Raw genomic sequence first — 18,605 nt, 5'->3', positions numbered from 1 at the left:
AATAAAACAAGGCACTGGAATATTACATGTGTTATTTGGCAATATGTAAACATGGACTGGACTAGTTCTCAATGTTACATCACCAAAGAGGATATTGTTAATTAAAAAGCAATGTTTCCTCCTGTAGGCATTTTGGTAAATGAACTGAAGGGAACCATGATGCAAGGGAACTTAAGGTGCACACTAGTGTGTGTCTGTTTTGTAGATATTCGTTTACTGCTGACATTTGCCCTAAAAGAAGAGTACCATATTTCCCTGCAGCACAATCTTTATTCTGGTTTAAAAAACTACATACATTATCATTAGCAAACATAACCATTGACAGAAACAATTTTCTTCATTTTAAACATTTTAAAGTGCACATTTCCATCCGTCTGGGGCTTAATTTCGATTTTCAAACTGATTTGTTCTTGAGAAGGAAGGCTGCTAAGAATTCAATAGGATTTGTAGGTCTGAAAGAGAAGACAAAATGGAGAAAGGCACATCTTTTTTATTTATTTACCGTTATTTTACCAGGTAAGTTGACTGAGAACACGTTCTCATTTGCAGCAACGACCTGGGGAATAGTTACAGGGGAGAGGAGGGGGATGAATGAGCCAATTGTAAACTGGGGATTATTAGGTGACCGTGATGGTTGAGGGCCAGATTGGGAATTTAGCCAGGACACCGGGGTTAACACCCCTACTCTTACGATAAGTGCCATGGGATCTTTAATGACCTCAGAGAGTCAGGACACCCATTTAAAGTCTTTAAAGTCTATTAGCTTGACAATTACTTGTTACTCAAATGCTCTTCCCTTTTCATTGTACTGCCTGTTCAATGCATTTTTTACAACTGCATTTCCAAGCATGTCACACAGAAATGTGAATGGAAAAAAATCTGAGCCCCTGCACAGACATTTTTAATATACCTTTCCTTGGCCAGCACAGATAAGCCTTGAAGAAGAATTGGCACCACTGTCTGATCCAAATATGCCCTGGTGGGGAGCGACTGCAGATCCACCTTCTGTTTGGAGACCTTCTCTGTGTTGGCTTTCTCGTTTTCCACTATTCTCTACACAATGAGGTGGTGAAAGAGGAAGCAGCGATACAGAAATGTCACAAGTTACTGCTACTCACGCCACTATCCATGTATGTAAGCGTCTTAAAAGTGTACTCAGAATTGCAATCTCATGCAATGTAGCCTAACCAATTTGTACCAAAAAGCATAGGCTTCACACATTAGTGCCTGCTATGCTAGAGAGCTGTGCATACATTGCTTGTTCAGTAGACAATCAAGGTTACCACAATGCAGTGTGATAGTTTGAGTCTTTGAAATGGACCCGTTTTCATGGACATAATTTTCTGAAAGGCACAATAATCATATTGATGGTCATACCTGGATATTTTCTGTCAGTCCATATTCAGAATGGGGGTTTTCAGCAATCTGAAAAGGAGCAGAAATTAGTCTAACTATAAAACACGACATTTAAATGAAGAGAACCACTTCAAATCCCTAACTACATCTGTATTAGACTTACTGGAGTGTTCCCCTCCATAGATTGGTCTGCGTCTGTGTGATCTGAGAGAAACATACATTGTCAGCTAACATTACTACATTCTAGGCAATTCACTCTGGCTATCTACTCCGATTTCAGAGCGCAGAATAACTGATGAATTTACGAACGCTCAACACCTGTTGAATATGGCCAGTGTCAGCAAAAATAGGCAAAAAGGCTTAATTAAATTGTTGCCAGCAGCACAGTTGCAGTCCCCAACGCTCTGGATAACATGAAAACAGCCTAAGTCAAATGGCCAGAGTGAGGTATTCTCTCATTTATGTCTGGAAGTAGCTAGCTACCTTTAGCCAGTTAGCTTGGGTGATTGACTGCCGTTGTGAGGTCGGATCAACCTTACTCCTACACAGCCCTTCTGTAAATAGCACACCCAACTACCTCATCCCCATATTGTTTTTTGTTTCTATTTTGTACCCCAGTATCTCTACTTGCACATCATCTGCACATCTATCACTCCAGTGTTATTGCTAAATTGTAATTATTTCACCTCTATGGCCTATTTATTGCCTTACCTCCCCAATCTTACTACATTTGCACACACTGTACATAGATTTTTATATTTTGTTAGTGACTGTATGTTTGTTTATCCCATGTGTAACTGTGTTGTTTTTGTCGCACTGCTTTGCTTTATCTTGGCCAGGTCTCAGTTGTAAATGAGAACTTGTTCTCAACTGGCCTGCCTGATTAAATAAATAAAAAAAAAACTCCTCGGCCAGAGCGTCCAGTGTGCGCTCTAAACGCCCTGCGAAACGCTCTGAATTTACGAACACCGAGAGCCCATACTGGCACTCCAGAGTGAATTTACGAACGCACCCGAAGAGGACAGTCAGTCGGTTAACGTAAATGTCTTCAGAATCATTCGGAGACAGATCAGAAACAATATCAAAATGTCAACAACCGCAAGGACGGTGGTTCTGTCATCGTTTATCTATAACGTAAGATACACACACTTAATCCAGACTAAGTCCAGGTAGATGACTAGTAACATAGCATTACCATCCATTCTTAAAAGCCAAAGAAGGTACCCTACAGGCGGGATAGCTACAGTAACGTTAAATAAATTCTAGAGGCGGGTAAAGTAACGTTACTTTAGCTTGTTGGCTAGCTAACGTTATCATGTTAGCAACGACCTTCCACCGTGAACCAAGGACTTACCGAGAGATCAGATTGGATTAAACCAATTGTTGGGGTATAAGAAATATTTCAAGCTAAATGTATCCCTAAAATTGACTACAATTACAATATAACTCGCCGATAAACATTTCACTTACCGTCCGCCATGTTTGTTGTTAGTATTTACGCAATGTGGGTGGTCTCTACGTAAACTCTTGTTTGCAGTTACGTACTTTCTATGATAGGACAAGAGGGCGCGTGCCCCTCCTCTCTTACCCTTTTCGTTTGGTAACCGCCCCGTCCAATTTGATCAACATTTGGACCACCATGTCGGAGAATATGTGGCAACTGTAGACGCTGCAAAAGTTGAGGCAACCCAAGCAAAAGGCAAAATCGTTATGTCATGGATACGATAGCAAGTCGTCGGGTGAATGAGTTCTCCGGGAGGAAGAGGCAGCAGAAAGAAGCGAGGCCCTGCAGGGTCCCCGCCCGACGGATGGGACATCTGCGACCAGGTGTCACTACATAAACGAAATGTGTACTACTTCTTCTACCCACTGCTGGCGTTGTTTGCAGTGCTCCGTGTCCTAGTCTTGAATTTTGGCGTACTCTTCGCCTGGCTGTGCGAGCGGATGTCTCGCGCTATGGTTGCGAGACCCAAACAACGGGCAGCAGACGAACACGCGAACAAGGTGTGCAAGCAGGACAGCGGCGAGCAGATCCGAAACAGCCACAAACAAGCATTCGAGTACATCTCAGTGGCTCTGAGAATTGACGAGGATGACAAAGGTATTTTTTTCAGTGTAGTGTGACTGCTATTTGCAGCAGCACCACCGACTGTTGGCTAGCTGGGCTTAAACAGCAGTTGTCAAGTTATCAACTGTCATACACCGATGTGTGGATAATGCAAACAGAGATAACGTTACTACTGTCAATACAGATTGAAACAAAACTGGTTCGATTTAACTAGGCCTATTGATTCAAACGATGGCTCTTAACCCAAACAGCAAAGCAATGGAGCGTGTACAAAATGTATTATGTTCTATATACAAACCGGGAAGTAAAGAAAGAAAGAGAGGTCTGTTTTCTTACAAGTTCAAGTTGTTCAAAGGTGTCGTGTTGATCCCATTATATTTTGTGTATTTATGGCGCTTTCCATAGAAACCACCACCGTTTTTTATAATGTCATCATGCAGACAAAGGGAGAACAGTTGTTCTGTCAATGACATTCAGTATGCAATCACATAGAGATATTAGCTTATTGGACCCCAGATACATGTCTGTCCATTATACCACCACACTATTACTACAATGGCTTAATGTTGAGCCAGTTGACAGTGTTATGCAGACTGTTCAATATGGCTAGGAGAAGGTGCCTGCCTACTCAACCTAGGTCTCAGACTGGCTGAATGCAGTCAGCCATATGGTGCCCAGGGGCAATATGTTAGTGGCTGAGTGTGGGGGACACCAACTAGTATAACTAGCCTGCATAAATTAAGGTGCCAATGAATGTTTTACAGTTTGTTAACAAAATGAAAGTAACAAAGATGGGCAATACTGTATGGATATGCAAAAAAACAGCACATATATATATATATATATATATATATATACTTGGTCCTCCTTTGTGGCACCGTGTTTTTGAAACCAGGACAGTTTATATTCCCAATATACTGTCCACACACACACACACAAGCCTATACAGTACAACAGCAGAGCTACTGCCTATCTGCATGTGCCTTTCTCCAATCTGCGTGATCCCAGGGGATCAATAGACATGTGCTTGGATGATGTGAGCCGACATTAATTGGTATCGTCAGCAGGGAGGAAAATGCCTCAGATTTTCTCTCCTCTCCGAGTTGGCCGTGTCATCATGCATGAGCGAACTGAATTAATCGAGTTCCTCCCTGACTATTTACAATGTTCCAATGTACTGTAACTGGGGTGTAATCATTAGTCCAAACAGTTGAAAAAAAGGAAGGTTTTGCAACTAAAACAAAAGTTTCTATTGGACAAATTCAGGTAGGTCCCTCCCCATTTTCGTTCCGCTTGCTTGCGTTTAAGAAACTCCTCCCCTCAATACACAGGGGCCGGAGCACATAGGAAAACAGTCTACAGTCAGTGCTATGTTTTGAAAGGCTATACTTTCATCATGTTGGTGAGTTTGGTTAGTTAGACCCGTGTTTTCAATGCAAACACACAAAATGTATTGATTATGTTTCTCACAGACTCCTAGGTCTGTCATAAGCTAACCTCGTCCCCAAGCTATTTTGCATAGTGGTGTCTTGAGAGTCAGGTTATAGATAAGCCAAACCCTTCCTTACTTTGCTGAAGGCAGAAATTTTAAGACATCTGATCATTTGCTTTAGCATAGTAGTTGGAGTAAAGCTGAGATACTGGAATCCAGCCTAATCTTCCAGCCCTGGAAACCCACACATCTGCATCCTCGTCTTCTCTGCCAATGTTCGATTGACCTACTGCACTGGCTGGAGCGACGTGCCAAGGGGCTTACTTCACTCTACCACTATACTGTACTGGCTCAGGTTTAGCCTAGTGCACACAGTCACACCAGTCCCAAACTATTTCAGACATTCAGGGGTTGACTGGATATTGTATATCAAATCGTATTTGTCACATGCACCGAATACAACAGGTGTAGACCTTACAGTGAAATGTTTACTTACAAGCCCTTAACCAAAAATACTTTAAGAAGTTAAGAAAAAGTGATAAGTAAAAAATTATTTAAAAAGCAGCAGTAAAATAACAACAGCGAGGCTATATACAAGGGGTACCGGTACAGAGTCAATGTGCGGAGGCACCGGTTAGTCGAAGTAGTTGAGGTAATATGTACATGTAGGTAGAGTTAAAGTGACTATCGATAGATAACAACCAGAGAGTAGCAGCAGTGTAAAAGAGCGTTCTGGGTAGCCCTTTGATAAGCTGTTCATGAGTCTTATGGCTTGGGGGGGGGTAGAAGCCTTTTGGACTTAGACTTGGCGCTCCGGTACCGCTTGCCATGCGGTAACAGAGAGAACAGTCTATGACTTAAGGTGGCTGGAGTCTGACAATTTTTAGGGCCTTCCTCCGACACCGCCTGGTATAGAGGTCCTCGATGGCAGGAAGCTTGGCCCCAGTGATGTACTGGGCCGTACGCACTACCCTCTGTAGTGCCTTGCGGTCGGATGCCGAGCAGTTGCCATACCAGGCAGTGATGCAACCAGACAGGATGCTCTCGATGGTGCAGCTGTAGAACCTTTTGAGGATCTGAGGACCCATGCCAAATCTTTTCAGTCTCCTGAGGGGGAATAGGTTTTGTCGTGCCCTCTTCACGATTGTCTTGGTGTGTTTGGACCATGAGGCTGTCTATAGCCCTGTCCCTATAGGCTGTCTCATCGTTGTCGGTGATCAGGCCTACCACTGTTGTGTCATCGGGAAACTTGATGATGGTGTTGGAGTCGTGCCTGGCCATGCAGTCATGAGTGAACAGGGAGTACAGGAGGGGACTGAGCACGCACCCTCAAGGGGCCCCTGTGTTGAGGATCAGCGTGGCGGATGTGTTGTTACCTACCCTTATCACCTGGGGCGGCCCGTCAGGAAGTTCAGGATCCAGTTGCAGAGGGAGGTGTTTAGTCCCAGGGTCATTAGCTTAGTGATGAGCTTTGAGGGCACTATGGTGTTGAACGCTGAGCTGTAGTCAATGAATAGTATTCTCACATACAGTTGAAGTCTGAAGTTTACATACACCTTAGCCAAATACATTTAAACTCAGTTTTTCACAATTCCTGACATTTTATCCTTGTAAAAATCCCCTGTCTTAGGTCGGTTACTCAATTAAATTTGGTAGCATTGCCTTTAAATAGTTTAACTTGGGTCAAAAGTTTTGGGTAGCCTTCCACAAGCTTCCCACAATAAGTTGGGTGAATTTCGGCCCATTCCTCCTGACAGAGCTGGTTGCTCGCACACACTTTTTCAGTTCTGCCCACAAATTTTCTATAGGATTGAGGCCAGGGCTTTGTGATGGCCACTCCAATACCGTAACTTTGTTGTCCTTAAGCCATTTTGACACAACTTTGGAAGTATGCTTGGGGTCATTGTCCATTTGGAAGACCCATTTGCGACCAAGCTTTAACTTCCTGACTGATGTCTTGAGATGTTGCTTCAATATATCCACATAATTTTCTTTCCTCATGATGACATCTATTTTGTGAAGTGAATCAGTCCCTCCTGCAGCAAAGCACCCCCACAACATGATGCTGCCGCTCCCGTGCTTCACGATTGGGATGGTGTTCTTGGGCTTGCAAGCCTCCCCCGTTTTCCTCCAAACATAACAATGGTCAATATGGCCAAACAGTTCTTTTTTTGTTTCATTAGACCAGAGGACATTTCTCCAAAAAGTACAATCTTTGTCCCCATGTGCAGCTGCAACCCGTAGTCTGACTTTTTTATGGCGGTTTTGGAGCAGTGGCTTCTTCCTTGCTGAGCGGCCTTTCAGGTTATGTCGATATAGGACTTGTTTTCTGTGTACATAGATACTTTTGTACCTGTGTCCTCCAGCATCTTCACAAGGTCCTTTGCTGTTGTTCTGGGATTGATTTGCACTTTTCCCAACAAAGTACGTTCATCTCAAGGAGTCAGAACGTGTCTCCTTCCTGAGCGGTATGACGGCTGCGTGGTCCCATGGTGTTTATACTTGCCTACAATTGTTTATACCGATGAACGTGGTACCTTCAGGCATTTGGAAATTGCTCCCAAGGATGAACCAGACTTGTGGAGGTCTACAATTTGTCTTCTGAGGTTTTGGCTGATTTCTTTTGATTTTCTCACAATGTCAAGCAAAGAGGCACTGAGTTTGAAGGTAGGCCTTGAAATACATCCACAGGTACACCTCCAATTGACTCAGATTATGTCAATTAGCCTATCAGAATCTTCTAAAGCCATGACATAATTTTCTGGAATGTTCAAAGCTGATAAAAGGCACAGTCAACTTAGTGTATGTAAACATCTGACCCACTGGAATTGTGATACAGTGAATTATAAGTGAAAGAATCTGTCTGTAAACAATTGTTGGAAAAATTAATTGTGTCTTGCACAAAGTAGTCGTCCTAACCGACTTACAAGAAATTTGTGGAGTGGTTGGAAAACGAGTTTTAATGACTCCAACCTAAGTGTATGTTAACTTCCAACTTCAACTACGTGATCGTAGTTCGTCTATTTTATTTACCATTGATTGTATGCTGGCTAATAGGACCAATGGTAAAGAGAGATTACCCGCTTGGCGTCAGATCCTTAAAAGGCAGCCAGATCTTCGTCCCCTATAGCTCTGTCTCTTTCTCCTGCGAATGACGGGGATGAGGGTCTTGTCGGGCTTCTGAAGTAAATCCTTCCCGTCTGACTCATTGAAGAAAAGTATTCCTCCGGTACGGGGTGAGTAATAACACACAGTGGCAGAAGCATTATGTACAAAATAAGTGTCAAATAACACACACAGCATAGGTTAGGAGATCGTAAAACCGCAGCCATGTCCCCCGGGGCCATTATGCAGAGTATATTTCTACCACTGTTTTTTGGAGTAGGCCTGTACTGTAGTGTAGAAAGCCTCGTGCTCTTTTTCAACCAGGCCCCTCCCATATTAGACGTCCCGTTTCCCTGTGTAGCACCATTGTGATGGGATGGGGAGAGAAAATGGTTTTGGCATCACGGATCAAAGGGCCTGGTTGAGGACCTTGGACTCTTTGTCTGCTTTTCTCTCCCTCTGGGAGTGTGGAGAATGCCATCACTTTGAACAGGAATCCCCCAGTATGCCGCACTGTTGGCCCACATCTTTTGAAAAAACGACTGGGTTATCGAAATCTAGGTTATTCTCACTGAAAGATGGGGCATTCCCAGTCCCTGTTTTGCTCTATCTAAATGTCCTACTTTGTTTTGATCATGGTTGGACATTAGCTTATATGTGGAATTAGATCTGGAATTGTTTCTTATCTTATCATAAGTCATGACCTTTTCAATGAAGGCTAAGCCTATATCACATCCCTCTATTTATTTGCAATTAAAGGCTCTGGCCTATATCATGCCCCTAAGTAACCTAAACCGGTAGAGATGAGTGGTGGTTTGAAGTGAAAGTCAAATCCACCTTATTTATATATTGAAATGGGGATGGCCGGAGTGGCAGCTATCATTGTCCTTAAATGGCTAGACGGGATACAATGACATTTCTCATATTGCTAAGATCCTAATAGAAGCAGTACATAGATCAGGGCATGCAACGTAATTTCAAACAAAAAAAAAACATTTTGAAATGGAAAAACTAAAATCAGCAATTCTTCGGGCAATTCCACCCCGTTTCAGGCAGTTATTCAGTTTAGTGCCTAATGAACGCAACTCGGCTGAACCCAGTAGAATGTTAGGGTCTGTCTGCCTGCCTTGGGGATTAGGGAGCCCCTGTCTCAATAATACTCAGAATCACTCATAAGGAGTGGATATGCTGTATGTTCCCACAGCTATGAAAATCAGTCCCATGACTTAACACTGCTCCAGGCCAGAGGGGTTTAAGAGACCGGGTGAGTCATGTGAAATGATTCATTATAGTTCACTTCATTATGGTTTATGCACTGATTGATCCATGAGTCTCTGTACCCTTGTTCGAGGTCATGATTGACTGTCTGTCATGCACATTTTATTTTTTTACTACTCTTCCAATGCCTCTTGAGATGCTATACCTTTAGGCAACGCATAAAGCATGTACAATATGTAGCCTAATGCATGGCAAATGTGTATTGTACTCTAAAGGATGCTTAGCCTACTGCAAAAGTACTAAATATCTCGCCCTTTTACATTGACTTTTGTTTGATCTTATTTGACTGTGAAGAATTTTCTTTGTATGTACGCTAACCTCAAATTGCTTTTTTCTGTGCCAGTCTGACTGTCCCGACTTGTGGTTTGTGTGTTACTAGTGCACAAGGAACAGGCAGTCCAGTGGTACAAACGTGGAATCGCAGAGCTCGAGAGAGGCATCGCGATCGAGGTAGCTGAAAACGGTGAGTTGACTGCATTCTTTTGCATTCCCTAGGACCTATAGTGCAGATTTCCTGAACAACTCTGTTCCTGGAGAGCTAGTGATATGCAGGGTTTTGTTTCAACCTAGCATTAACACACATGGTTCAGCTAGTCGCGGTCCTGATTTGAAGACCATGCTCAGCTGATTATTGTAAGCACCTAGTGTGTGGCTGCTGGGCTGGAACAAAAACCTGCATACCCAGGAATTATAGGAGCGGAGTTGGAGACCTCTGCTATAGCAACAAACTAAAAATCAGTAGTGGAAAACAAGGATGAAAACTGCTATTTTACTAATAGATTTGTTTTTAATCTCTCCTCTTCCAGGCGAGAAATATGAACGTGATAAACGTCTACAGGCCAAGATGATCACCAATCTGATCATGGCAAAGGATCGCCTGGAGCTTTTAGGTGAGAATCAAGCATTTGGACACATTTGAAGGTCTTGCCTTCCGTGTCCACATTGAATACCACATGGCACCTTCTGAATGGCTACATGCATATTGATTGTGTAACATTTGTTGCTTTTCACGCTAACTTAGATACTGTTAGCTTTGTATGGACCGATTTCAGTGCCGACAGAAATTGTATTTCGAATTCCATAATTTTGAATTTGTTTAAGGATATTGAATTTGAATGAAATTACTTTTGAATTTGTAATGCACAAATTTAAATCATTGAATTCATGAATTGATCTTGAATTTCCAGATTTGAAACTGAATTGAATGAATATTGCATTCATTTTTAATATTCAAATTCAATATTTAAATCAAGTCAAATTTTTATCGTCACATGCTTTGTAAACAGGTGTAGACTAAAAGTGAAATGCTTATTTACGGGCCCTTCCCAACAATGAATTGAAGAATAATAGGAAGGCAAAAAAAGTTCAAGGAGGAATAAATAGATAATGAACACTGATAGCTTGGCTATATACATGGGGTACCAGTACCAAGTGGATGTGCAGGGGTACTAGGAAATTGAGGTAGATACTGTATGTACATATAGGTAAGGGTAAAGTGACTAGGCAACAGGATAGATAAGACAGTAGCAGCAGCGTATGTGATGAGTGTGGAAGTGTGTGGCGAATGTGTGCCTGTGTGTACATGTGTGTTGGAGTGTCAGTGTCAGTACTGCATGTGTGAGTTTGTGGTTAGAGTCCATTGTGTGTGCATAGAGTCAAAAAGAGTTAGTGCAAAAAGGGTCAATGCAGATAGTCCGGGTAGCTATTTGGTGAACTATTTATCAGTCTTATGGCTTGGGGGTAGAAGCTCTTCAGGAGCCTTTTGGTCCCAGATTTAGCACTCCGGTACCATTTGACGTGTCGTAGCAGAGAGAACAGTCTATGACTTGGGTGGCTGGAGTCTGACAATTTTTAGGGCCTTCCTTTGAAACTGCCTGGTATAGAAGTCCTGGATAGCAGGGAGTTCGACTCCAGTGATGTACTGGGCCGTACGCACTACCTTCTGTAGCGCCTTGCCATCGGATGCCGATGCAGCCAATCAAGATGCCCGCAATATGAGGATCTGAGGACCCATGCCAAATCTTTTCAGCCTCCTGAGGGAGAAGAGGCATTGTCGTGCCCTCTTCATGACTGTGTTGGTGTGTTTGGACCATGATAGGTCCTTAGCGATGTGGACACCGAGAAACTTTAAGCTCTCGACCCGCGCCACTACAGCCCCATCGATGTGAATGGGGGCTGGTTCGTCCCTCTCTTTTCTGTCCTTTGTTTTGTCCATGTTTAGGGAGAGGTTGATGTCCTAGCACCACACTGCCAAGTGTCTGACCTCCCTATAAGTCGTCTCATCGTCGTTGGTGGTCAGGCCCACCTCCGTTTTGTCTGTGGATTAATCATCAGAGTAGAGAAACACACAAAAAAATTGACTTTATACATTTTGGGGGGGGGGGGTTGTACTCCAGCACGTTGGGTTTGAATGATACAGCGACAGAGGTTAAAGTGCAGACTGTCAGCTTTAATTTCTTATTTTCATCCATATCGGGTGAACCGTTTAGAAATTATATCGCTTTTTGTACATAGTCGCCCCATTTAAGGGGACCAAAAGTATTGGGACAGATTAACTTATGTAAGTATTTGCTCCCATATTCATAGCACACAATGACTACAGCAAGCTTGTGACTGTACAAACTTGTTCAATGCATTTGGTGTTTGTTTTGGTTGTTTCAGATTATTTTGTGTCTATCTGTTCTCCTCTACCTTTCCTACCATGATGTCTCTGGTTTTGAATCTGAATTTAGAGAGCTGAATTTGAAAACTGAATTTGAATGCATTTGAGAAGTTGAATATATGAAACTTTGATCAACTTTAAATTATAGTTTCTAAACTTGAAACACAATACAATGAATGCAATAGTTACCACATTGAAACTGAATGTATAAATATTGAATTTGAATATTGAATTAAATTGAATTTTAAAACTGAATGAAATTATTCATTCCATTTGTGGATTACAAATTCAAAATGATTTAATTGAAATTAAATATCCAAATCCAATACAATTGCTGTTGGCACTGAAATCTCTCCATAGCTTTGTATCTCTTGGGGGGAAAACAACATGTAGGCCTTGTATACATTGAGTGTACAAAACATTTCCATGACAGGTGAATCCAGGTGAAAGCTATGATCCCTTATTGATGTCATCTGTTAAATCCACTTCAGTCAGTGTAGATGAAGGGAGGAGATGGGTTAAAGAAGGATTTTTCAGAGAGACATGGATTGTGTACATGTGCCTTTCAGAGGGTGAATTGGCAAGACAAAATATTGAAGTGCCTTTGATCGGGGTATTGTAGTAGGTGCCAGGCGCACCGGTTTGAGTGTGTTAAGAACTGCTACATTGCTGTGTTTTTCACTCTCAACATTCTTGTGTGAAATCAAGAATGGTTCACCACCCAAGGGACATCCAGCCAATTTGACACAACTGTGGGAAGCATTGGAGTCGACACGGGCTAGCATCCTTGTGGAACGCTTTCGACACCTTGTTGTCCATGCCCTGACAAATTGAGGCTGTTCTGAGGGCAAAAGGGGGTGCAATTCAGTGTATATTCGCATACATACTTTTTGTATTGACGTCACTTCCAAATTACAATGTACATTATGCACCAAAAGGGATTAGGCCCTAAATACTCCAGTACCTTTTTATTAAACCCATAATGGACACCCCAAAACATGATTTAATCCTTTAAATTACAGAATTAGTAAATTAGGGTAAAAATCCACTGTGGTCCCCCAAAGCTGTTTCAGAAGCTTCTCGTCATTCCACAGCTGGCTGCAACATTATCCTGAGTCATGTTCATCAGTCACCAAACCTAAGATAACAAACCTAGACTTGTCCAATAAGAAATTATAATTTCCCCTTTGCTTTGCAGAATGTTTTAAAACATTTCTCTAATGAACAGGACCCTACTCTTGGTGTTTGATTTGTCCTGTTTGGAATTTGTATTCATTTACTTTTATATAACCTTTATTTAACTAGGCAAGTCGGTTAAGAACAAATTCTTATTTACAATGACGGCCTACCCCGGCCAAACCCGGACGACGCTGGGCCAATTCTGCGCCGCCCTATGGGACTCCCAATCACGGCCAGATGTGATACAGCCTGGATTCGAACCAGGGACGGTAGTGACGCCTCTTGCACCGAGCTGCAGTGCCTTAGACTGCTGCGCCACTCGGGAGCCCATATGGCTGCTATGTTTGGCTTTGCTGCCTAAGACACTGACAATCCTCTCAGCCCTACTCCATATGCCTCTTTTTTGGATGTGGCAGGACAACTTAACTTAGGCACCATCCCAAAACATTGCTGTTTGTCCCCCATTCAAAGAATCATGGCCCTTATCTTATTTGTTTATTTTATTTTAATATAATTTCCTTTTCTTCTCCTTTTCCCTCCCTTCTCCTATTCCCTTTCCAAATTTCGTTTTGTTTTTGTTGTTCCTGTTGTATAGCAAAGCTGTGTTCAGGGCCAGCTCAGAGAGACATCTATACAGACAGCTCAAACCAGTCGTACCATAACGGGCATCTACGCTCAGGTGGGTGCTTACCGGGAATCTGCTTTCAGTTGTCATGACTGGTTTCTTAAAAGTGTTGTTTTCAGGGGTGTCATTGTTCCTCATTCAGGAATTCTCTTCATACATCATTGAAATTGATCTACCTCCAAACCTACTTTTCCTGTTTGTTCCTATTTCATCTTTGAATGCCTATGTACAGTAAGCTTCCTTCAAGTTAAGTGTTACCGATTTTTATTTATTTTACTCTTTCTGCTGCTTTGTCTGTGTATTTATCAATATGTTCTTCACACTGACACTGATAGCTACCTCAAACTACAGTCATATTTCTCTTCCATAGAAACACTGGCGGGTGTTTATCCAGCTTTGTCCAGTGACTACATGGACTTGAAGTTTGAAGTCTGTTGGACCTGTTCAGATTCACACAGTCTAAGAATAAATCAGGCCTGGAGAATCATATGCCTCTATTGAAGGGACATTAGCTCACACGCAGCTTAATTAAATGTCCTGACACTACCATACTGATAAATCATCTATCATTTATCTAGATTGTTCTAACAGTCTCCTTGCTCTTGGCAGTAAGTGGAGCCGTACCCAAAAAGAGGGACTCCCTGACTACTCACTCCAGTCACTCCCTCCCACGACCAAAGCATACGGCCAAAAAAACCTTGGCGGCAGGCCACGGGGGCCACCAGCACTCCCCCAGCTTCAGTGGGCCCTCCAGCAGTCACACACAGCACAGACCGGCCCTCCAGTCCAACAGCAACAAGGTGAGACCCAGATTGTCTTTCCTCAACTAACTCCACATCTAGCCAAGAGTCCAGGGCCCATATTGATAGTGTCTCAGAGTAGGAATGGTGATCTAGGATCAGTTCCTCCCTGTCAATGTAAATTTGATTAATTATGCTCTAGAAGGAATAACTGATCCTAGACTAGCACTACAGCCATGGACTATAAAATAGCTGGAATAAAAATAAATAAAAAACTAATACTAAAAGAACATCTTCAGTCTATATCAATTTTTAATGAAGGGAAGACAAAATTGACAAACTTAAGAAAATAGGAGAATTTCCAATCATCATCACAAGAGATTAGCTTGTTTAAAATCGTAACCAAATCTGAATTCATGGTTATTTTGTTATAGGGTAAAGCGGGCTGTAAACCCACCACCACCGCTCCCACATCTATGTCCCCACTGAAGAACAGGGACATGAAGAACTTGAAGAATGTGGACAGCAAGCTTGCCAACCTCATCCTCAGCGAGATCATAGACAGGTGAAAGACAATGATTTGGAGTGTTCTGTATTATTCACTGGACTTAAAGCATGTGCTTTGCAAGGTGTCTCAGTTTGGAACACAATAGACGTTGACTGCTTGACCTGGGTCGTGTTCAATAGGGCGCACTTTTTATGTTTTTTAACGTTTTGACACTGAAAAGTCCTGCCTGCCTGTTTCAGTCTGTCTTTGCTGCCTAATTAATACAACCCAGGCAGAGTTGAGTATGTCTTTATTTCTGTATGGGAATGAGCACTCAGACCAGTCTCGTGTGTGTGTGTTCCAGTGGCTCATCAGTGAGGTTCGAGGACGTTGCTGGCCAGGAGCTGGCTAAGCAGGCCCTACAGGAAATAGTCATCCTGCCTGCACTGAGGCCAGAGGTGAGATTGGAGAGGAACAGCAATTCACTGGACCATGGAGTGTATATGGTAGTCTTTTCACAGGCTGTTATGGGCAGCCTCTTACAAAGTATCACCTCACAGTAAAAATGTTGAGCAGCCACCGTTAATGTGGGCAGTCCTAACATAATGGTCTGTATTTTTTTTGTTCTGTTGATTTAACTAGGCAAGTCGGTTAAGAACAAATTCTTATTTACAATGATGGCCTACAAAGGTGTCTCAGAGTATGAGTGCTAATCTAGGATCGGTTTTGCCTTTTCAATCATAACGAATAAGGGGGGAACCGTGGATACGAGCAAATGTGTTCAAGCTTTATAGGAGGGAATTTTTATTTTGTAGCACCAGTGCACCTAGAAAAAATAATCTGCCCGGTAACAATTGTTGTAATGATTAGGCTTCGTTGTACCACTTTGTTTCCGTGTGCCATAGAGGTAAAAAACCAGCGCTTCGGTTGCACCATTACTACAAAAAAAAGCGCTCGTCTCTAGCCCAAACTGTTCGGAAGTTGTGGCCATATTACCGGCGCGATGTTTTTCTCCCTTCTATTGCACATTGGCGCTGCAGCTGGATGCATCTCCATTGGTGGGCTGCATTTGACATTCTTTAACCATGTCGCAAGCCATTCTAAAACTATTCGTGGGCCATTAACGCCATGTTCAGTCATGTTACGACAACAGCGGTAGGACTGATTACCAACAATGATGAGACGGCCTACAGGGAAGAGGTGAGAGCCCTGGCAGAGTGGTGCCAGGATATATTTAAAACAATTATGGGGTCGCAGTGGAGAGGGTCAAAAGCTTGAAGTTCCTCGGCATGCACATCACTGACAACCTGAAATGGTCCCTTCACACAAACAGTGTGGTGAAGAAGGCACGACAGCGCCTCTTCAACCTCAGGAGGCTGAAGAAATTTGGCTTGGCCCCTAGGATCCTCATAAACTTCGACAGATGGACCATTGAGAGCATGCTGTCAGGCTGTATCACAGCCTGGTACGGCAATTGCGCCATCCAGGGTGGTGCGATGAGCCCAACGCATCACCCGGGGGCACACTGCCTGCCCTCCAGGACATCTACGGCACCTGGTGTCACAGAAAGGCCAAGAAAATCAAGGAACTCAGCCACCCGAGCCACGGCTTGTTCACCCGTTACCATCTAGAAAGCGGAGACCGTACAGGTGTATCAAAGCTGGGGCCGAGAGACTGAAAAACAGCTTTTATCTCCAGGCCATCAGACTGTTAAACAGTCACCACTAGCCGGCCTCCACCCAGTACCCTGCCCTGAACCTTAGTCACTGTTCTAGCCGGCTACCACCAGGTACTCTACCCTGCACCTTAGAGACTGCTACCCTATGTACATAGTCATTGAACACTGGTCACTTTAGTCATGTTTATGTACTGTTTTACCCACTTCATACTGTACGTATACAGTAAATGTTAAATCTGTAATTTATTGGTTCTGATAGGCTATGTATTGCTCTGTAATTTTGAACTTCAGGACTATGAAAAAAGTGCAGAGTAGATGTTTTTTTTTCTCCAGTTGTTTACAGGCTTGAGGGCTCCAGCACGAGGCCTTCTGCTCTTCGGTCCCCCTGGCAACGGAAAGACGATGCTGGTGAGTGTGGTGCACTGCCATTTGGTATTGGCAAGAGACCGAATGAGAAATGATTAGTAGAGTGGGTCTTGGTTAGGCTCACAAAGATCACAAGTGATCATGATATAACATAACAATTGTCATAGAAAAATGCACAAAACGATACATTTGTAAAATCTCTATAATACAAGACTAATATAGTATAATTAATATAGACAGTGGACAGAGTCCTTTCACTGGATTAGCTGGTTGGGACATCCTCTAACTACAAGATGCTTTGTCCAAGAGTAGAGTTGGTTTAGGTCTAAGTTTGTAAGTATATTTTTTATTTAAAAAAATTTCATGGTAGTACTTTGACAGTAGAGTACTCTGACCGATGGAACATAATGATGTAAGGATAGGCTAAATCCGTGGAAATGTATATTTTGTGTTTTTTTGTCATGCAAAATTGCATTAGCCATCATTCATGTACTCTAGTATGTACTCAATCTCACAAAATGTGTGTGACCTGCATTAAAACAAATGGTGATTCCATAGAGCAGGAATTTGGATATGTTATCAAATTTAAAACAAAGCGAACAGAAAAAAAAATGTATTTAAGGATTATAGAGCATATCGTTGAAAATATCTCAAAATAAGTATAATGTTCTGCATTTGCCATTTTTGCTATTTTTTTCACGGATAGGCTAAAGCAGTGGCCATGGAGTCCAACGCCACATTCTTCAACATAAGTGCAGCCAGCTTGACCTCGAAATATGTGAGTACATTATTAGCGTAAAGATCTCTTTTACACTTTCATTTGTTACATTTGACATTTCTTTGCATGTTAGTTATTTAGCAGATGCTCTCATCCAGTGCAACTTAGTCGGTGCATTCAGCTGAGTTTAGCAGAAAAACAACCATATATCAGTCATTTCAAGTAGACCCGTGTAGAAAAAGAGTAAACTCACTATTCTTTTGGTCTTTCCCTGTAGGTGGGGGAGGGAGAGAAGCTGGTGCGAGCTCTGTTTGCCGTCGCCAGAGAACTGCAACCCTCCATCATCTTCATAGGTAACTTTGACTTTGTTAGATAAACCAAGATGAATGCGTAACTGCAATGAACTGGTCAAGAAAGCACATAACGATAATGATGTTTCATTACCTACAATCTAATAATAATCACAGATATTGTATGCAAGAAAGTTGCATGTTGGCAAGACTTTTCTATTTAATAACTAGAATACTAGGATAATGGGACCCTTCCATTCAGATTATGACTACAGTTACTTACCCCACACAGATGAGATTGACAGTCTACTCTGTGAGAGGAGAGAGGGAGAGCATGATGCCAGCAGACGACTCAAGACCGAGTTCTTGATTGAATTTGATGGGGTAAGGAGGTCTCTCCCTGTGTGTGTGTCTGCGTAAGCACACGTGTGTGTTCCAGTATTCATTTTGTGACCTGTTTTATAAGTTCATGAGCGTATGTACACGTGTATGCAATGTTTGTCCATGGAGCGATTCTGTCTGTTGGCCACACCCTGCAACCAGACATGTCTGTTTAGGAGCTAGTCAAGGACTTCGCTACACCTGCTATAACATCTGCTGAACTGTGTACGCGACCCATAC

The 18,605-nt window shown here is 42.5% G+C and overlaps 2 protein-coding genes across 6 annotated transcripts in view; one reads left to right on the top strand and one right to left on the bottom strand.

The window, feature by feature from the left end:
* Positions 1-250: 250 nt before the first annotated feature.
* Positions 251-3,082, bottom strand: LOC139568788 (protein dpy-30 homolog). 3 transcript variants are annotated; one of them, XM_071390872.1, is made up of 5 exons: positions 2,945-3,082; positions 1,520-1,560; positions 1,378-1,425; positions 911-1,053; positions 251-452 (listed from the first exon to the last, which is right to left on the bottom strand). In XM_071390872.1, exons 2-5 carry the CDS (start codon positions 1,535-1,537, stop codon positions 395-397), a joined length of 267 nt encoding a protein of 88 aa, XP_071246973.1. In that variant the 5' UTR covers positions 1,538-1,560; positions 2,945-3,082; the 3' UTR covers positions 251-394. The 3 variants fall into 3 exon arrangements, with proteins under 3 accessions (XP_071246973.1, XP_071246972.1, XP_071246974.1); XM_071390871.1 differs by having other exon boundaries at positions 2,827-2,959; XM_071390873.1 differs by lacking the exon at positions 2,945-3,082 and adding an exon at positions 2,711-2,827.
* Positions 3,083-3,099: 17 nt separating this feature from the next.
* LOC139568787 (spastin-like) overlaps positions 3,100-18,605 on the top strand; it is a 31,356-nt gene continuing 15,850 nt past the window's right edge. For 2 of the 3 annotated variants that reach the window (XM_071390869.1, XM_071390867.1), the window contains exons 1-11: positions 3,100-3,457; positions 9,619-9,702; positions 10,046-10,129; positions 13,676-13,759; positions 14,315-14,505; positions 14,880-15,010; positions 15,297-15,390; positions 16,944-17,018; positions 17,683-17,754; positions 17,972-18,047; positions 18,277-18,368. In XM_071390869.1, the coding sequence (XP_071246970.1) occupies positions 3,100-3,457; positions 9,619-9,702; positions 10,046-10,129; positions 13,676-13,759; positions 14,315-14,505; positions 14,880-15,010; positions 15,297-15,390; positions 16,944-17,018; positions 17,683-17,754; positions 17,972-18,047; positions 18,277-18,368 (1,341 nt within the window). The remainder of the gene's footprint in view (positions 3,458-9,618; positions 9,703-10,045; positions 10,130-13,675; positions 13,760-14,314; positions 14,506-14,879; positions 15,011-15,296; positions 15,391-16,943; positions 17,019-17,682; positions 17,755-17,971; positions 18,048-18,276; positions 18,369-18,605) is intronic. The other variant, XM_071390868.1, reaches the window with a different exon arrangement.

This window comes from Salvelinus alpinus, chromosome 2 (genome assembly GCF_045679555.1).
Source record: "Salvelinus alpinus chromosome 2, SLU_Salpinus.1, whole genome shotgun sequence".
Classification (NCBI taxonomy): domain Eukaryota; kingdom Metazoa; phylum Chordata; class Actinopteri; order Salmoniformes; family Salmonidae; genus Salvelinus; species Salvelinus alpinus.
Note: the sequence above shows the minus strand (reverse complement) of the source record. Positions and strands in the feature narration are given on the sequence as shown.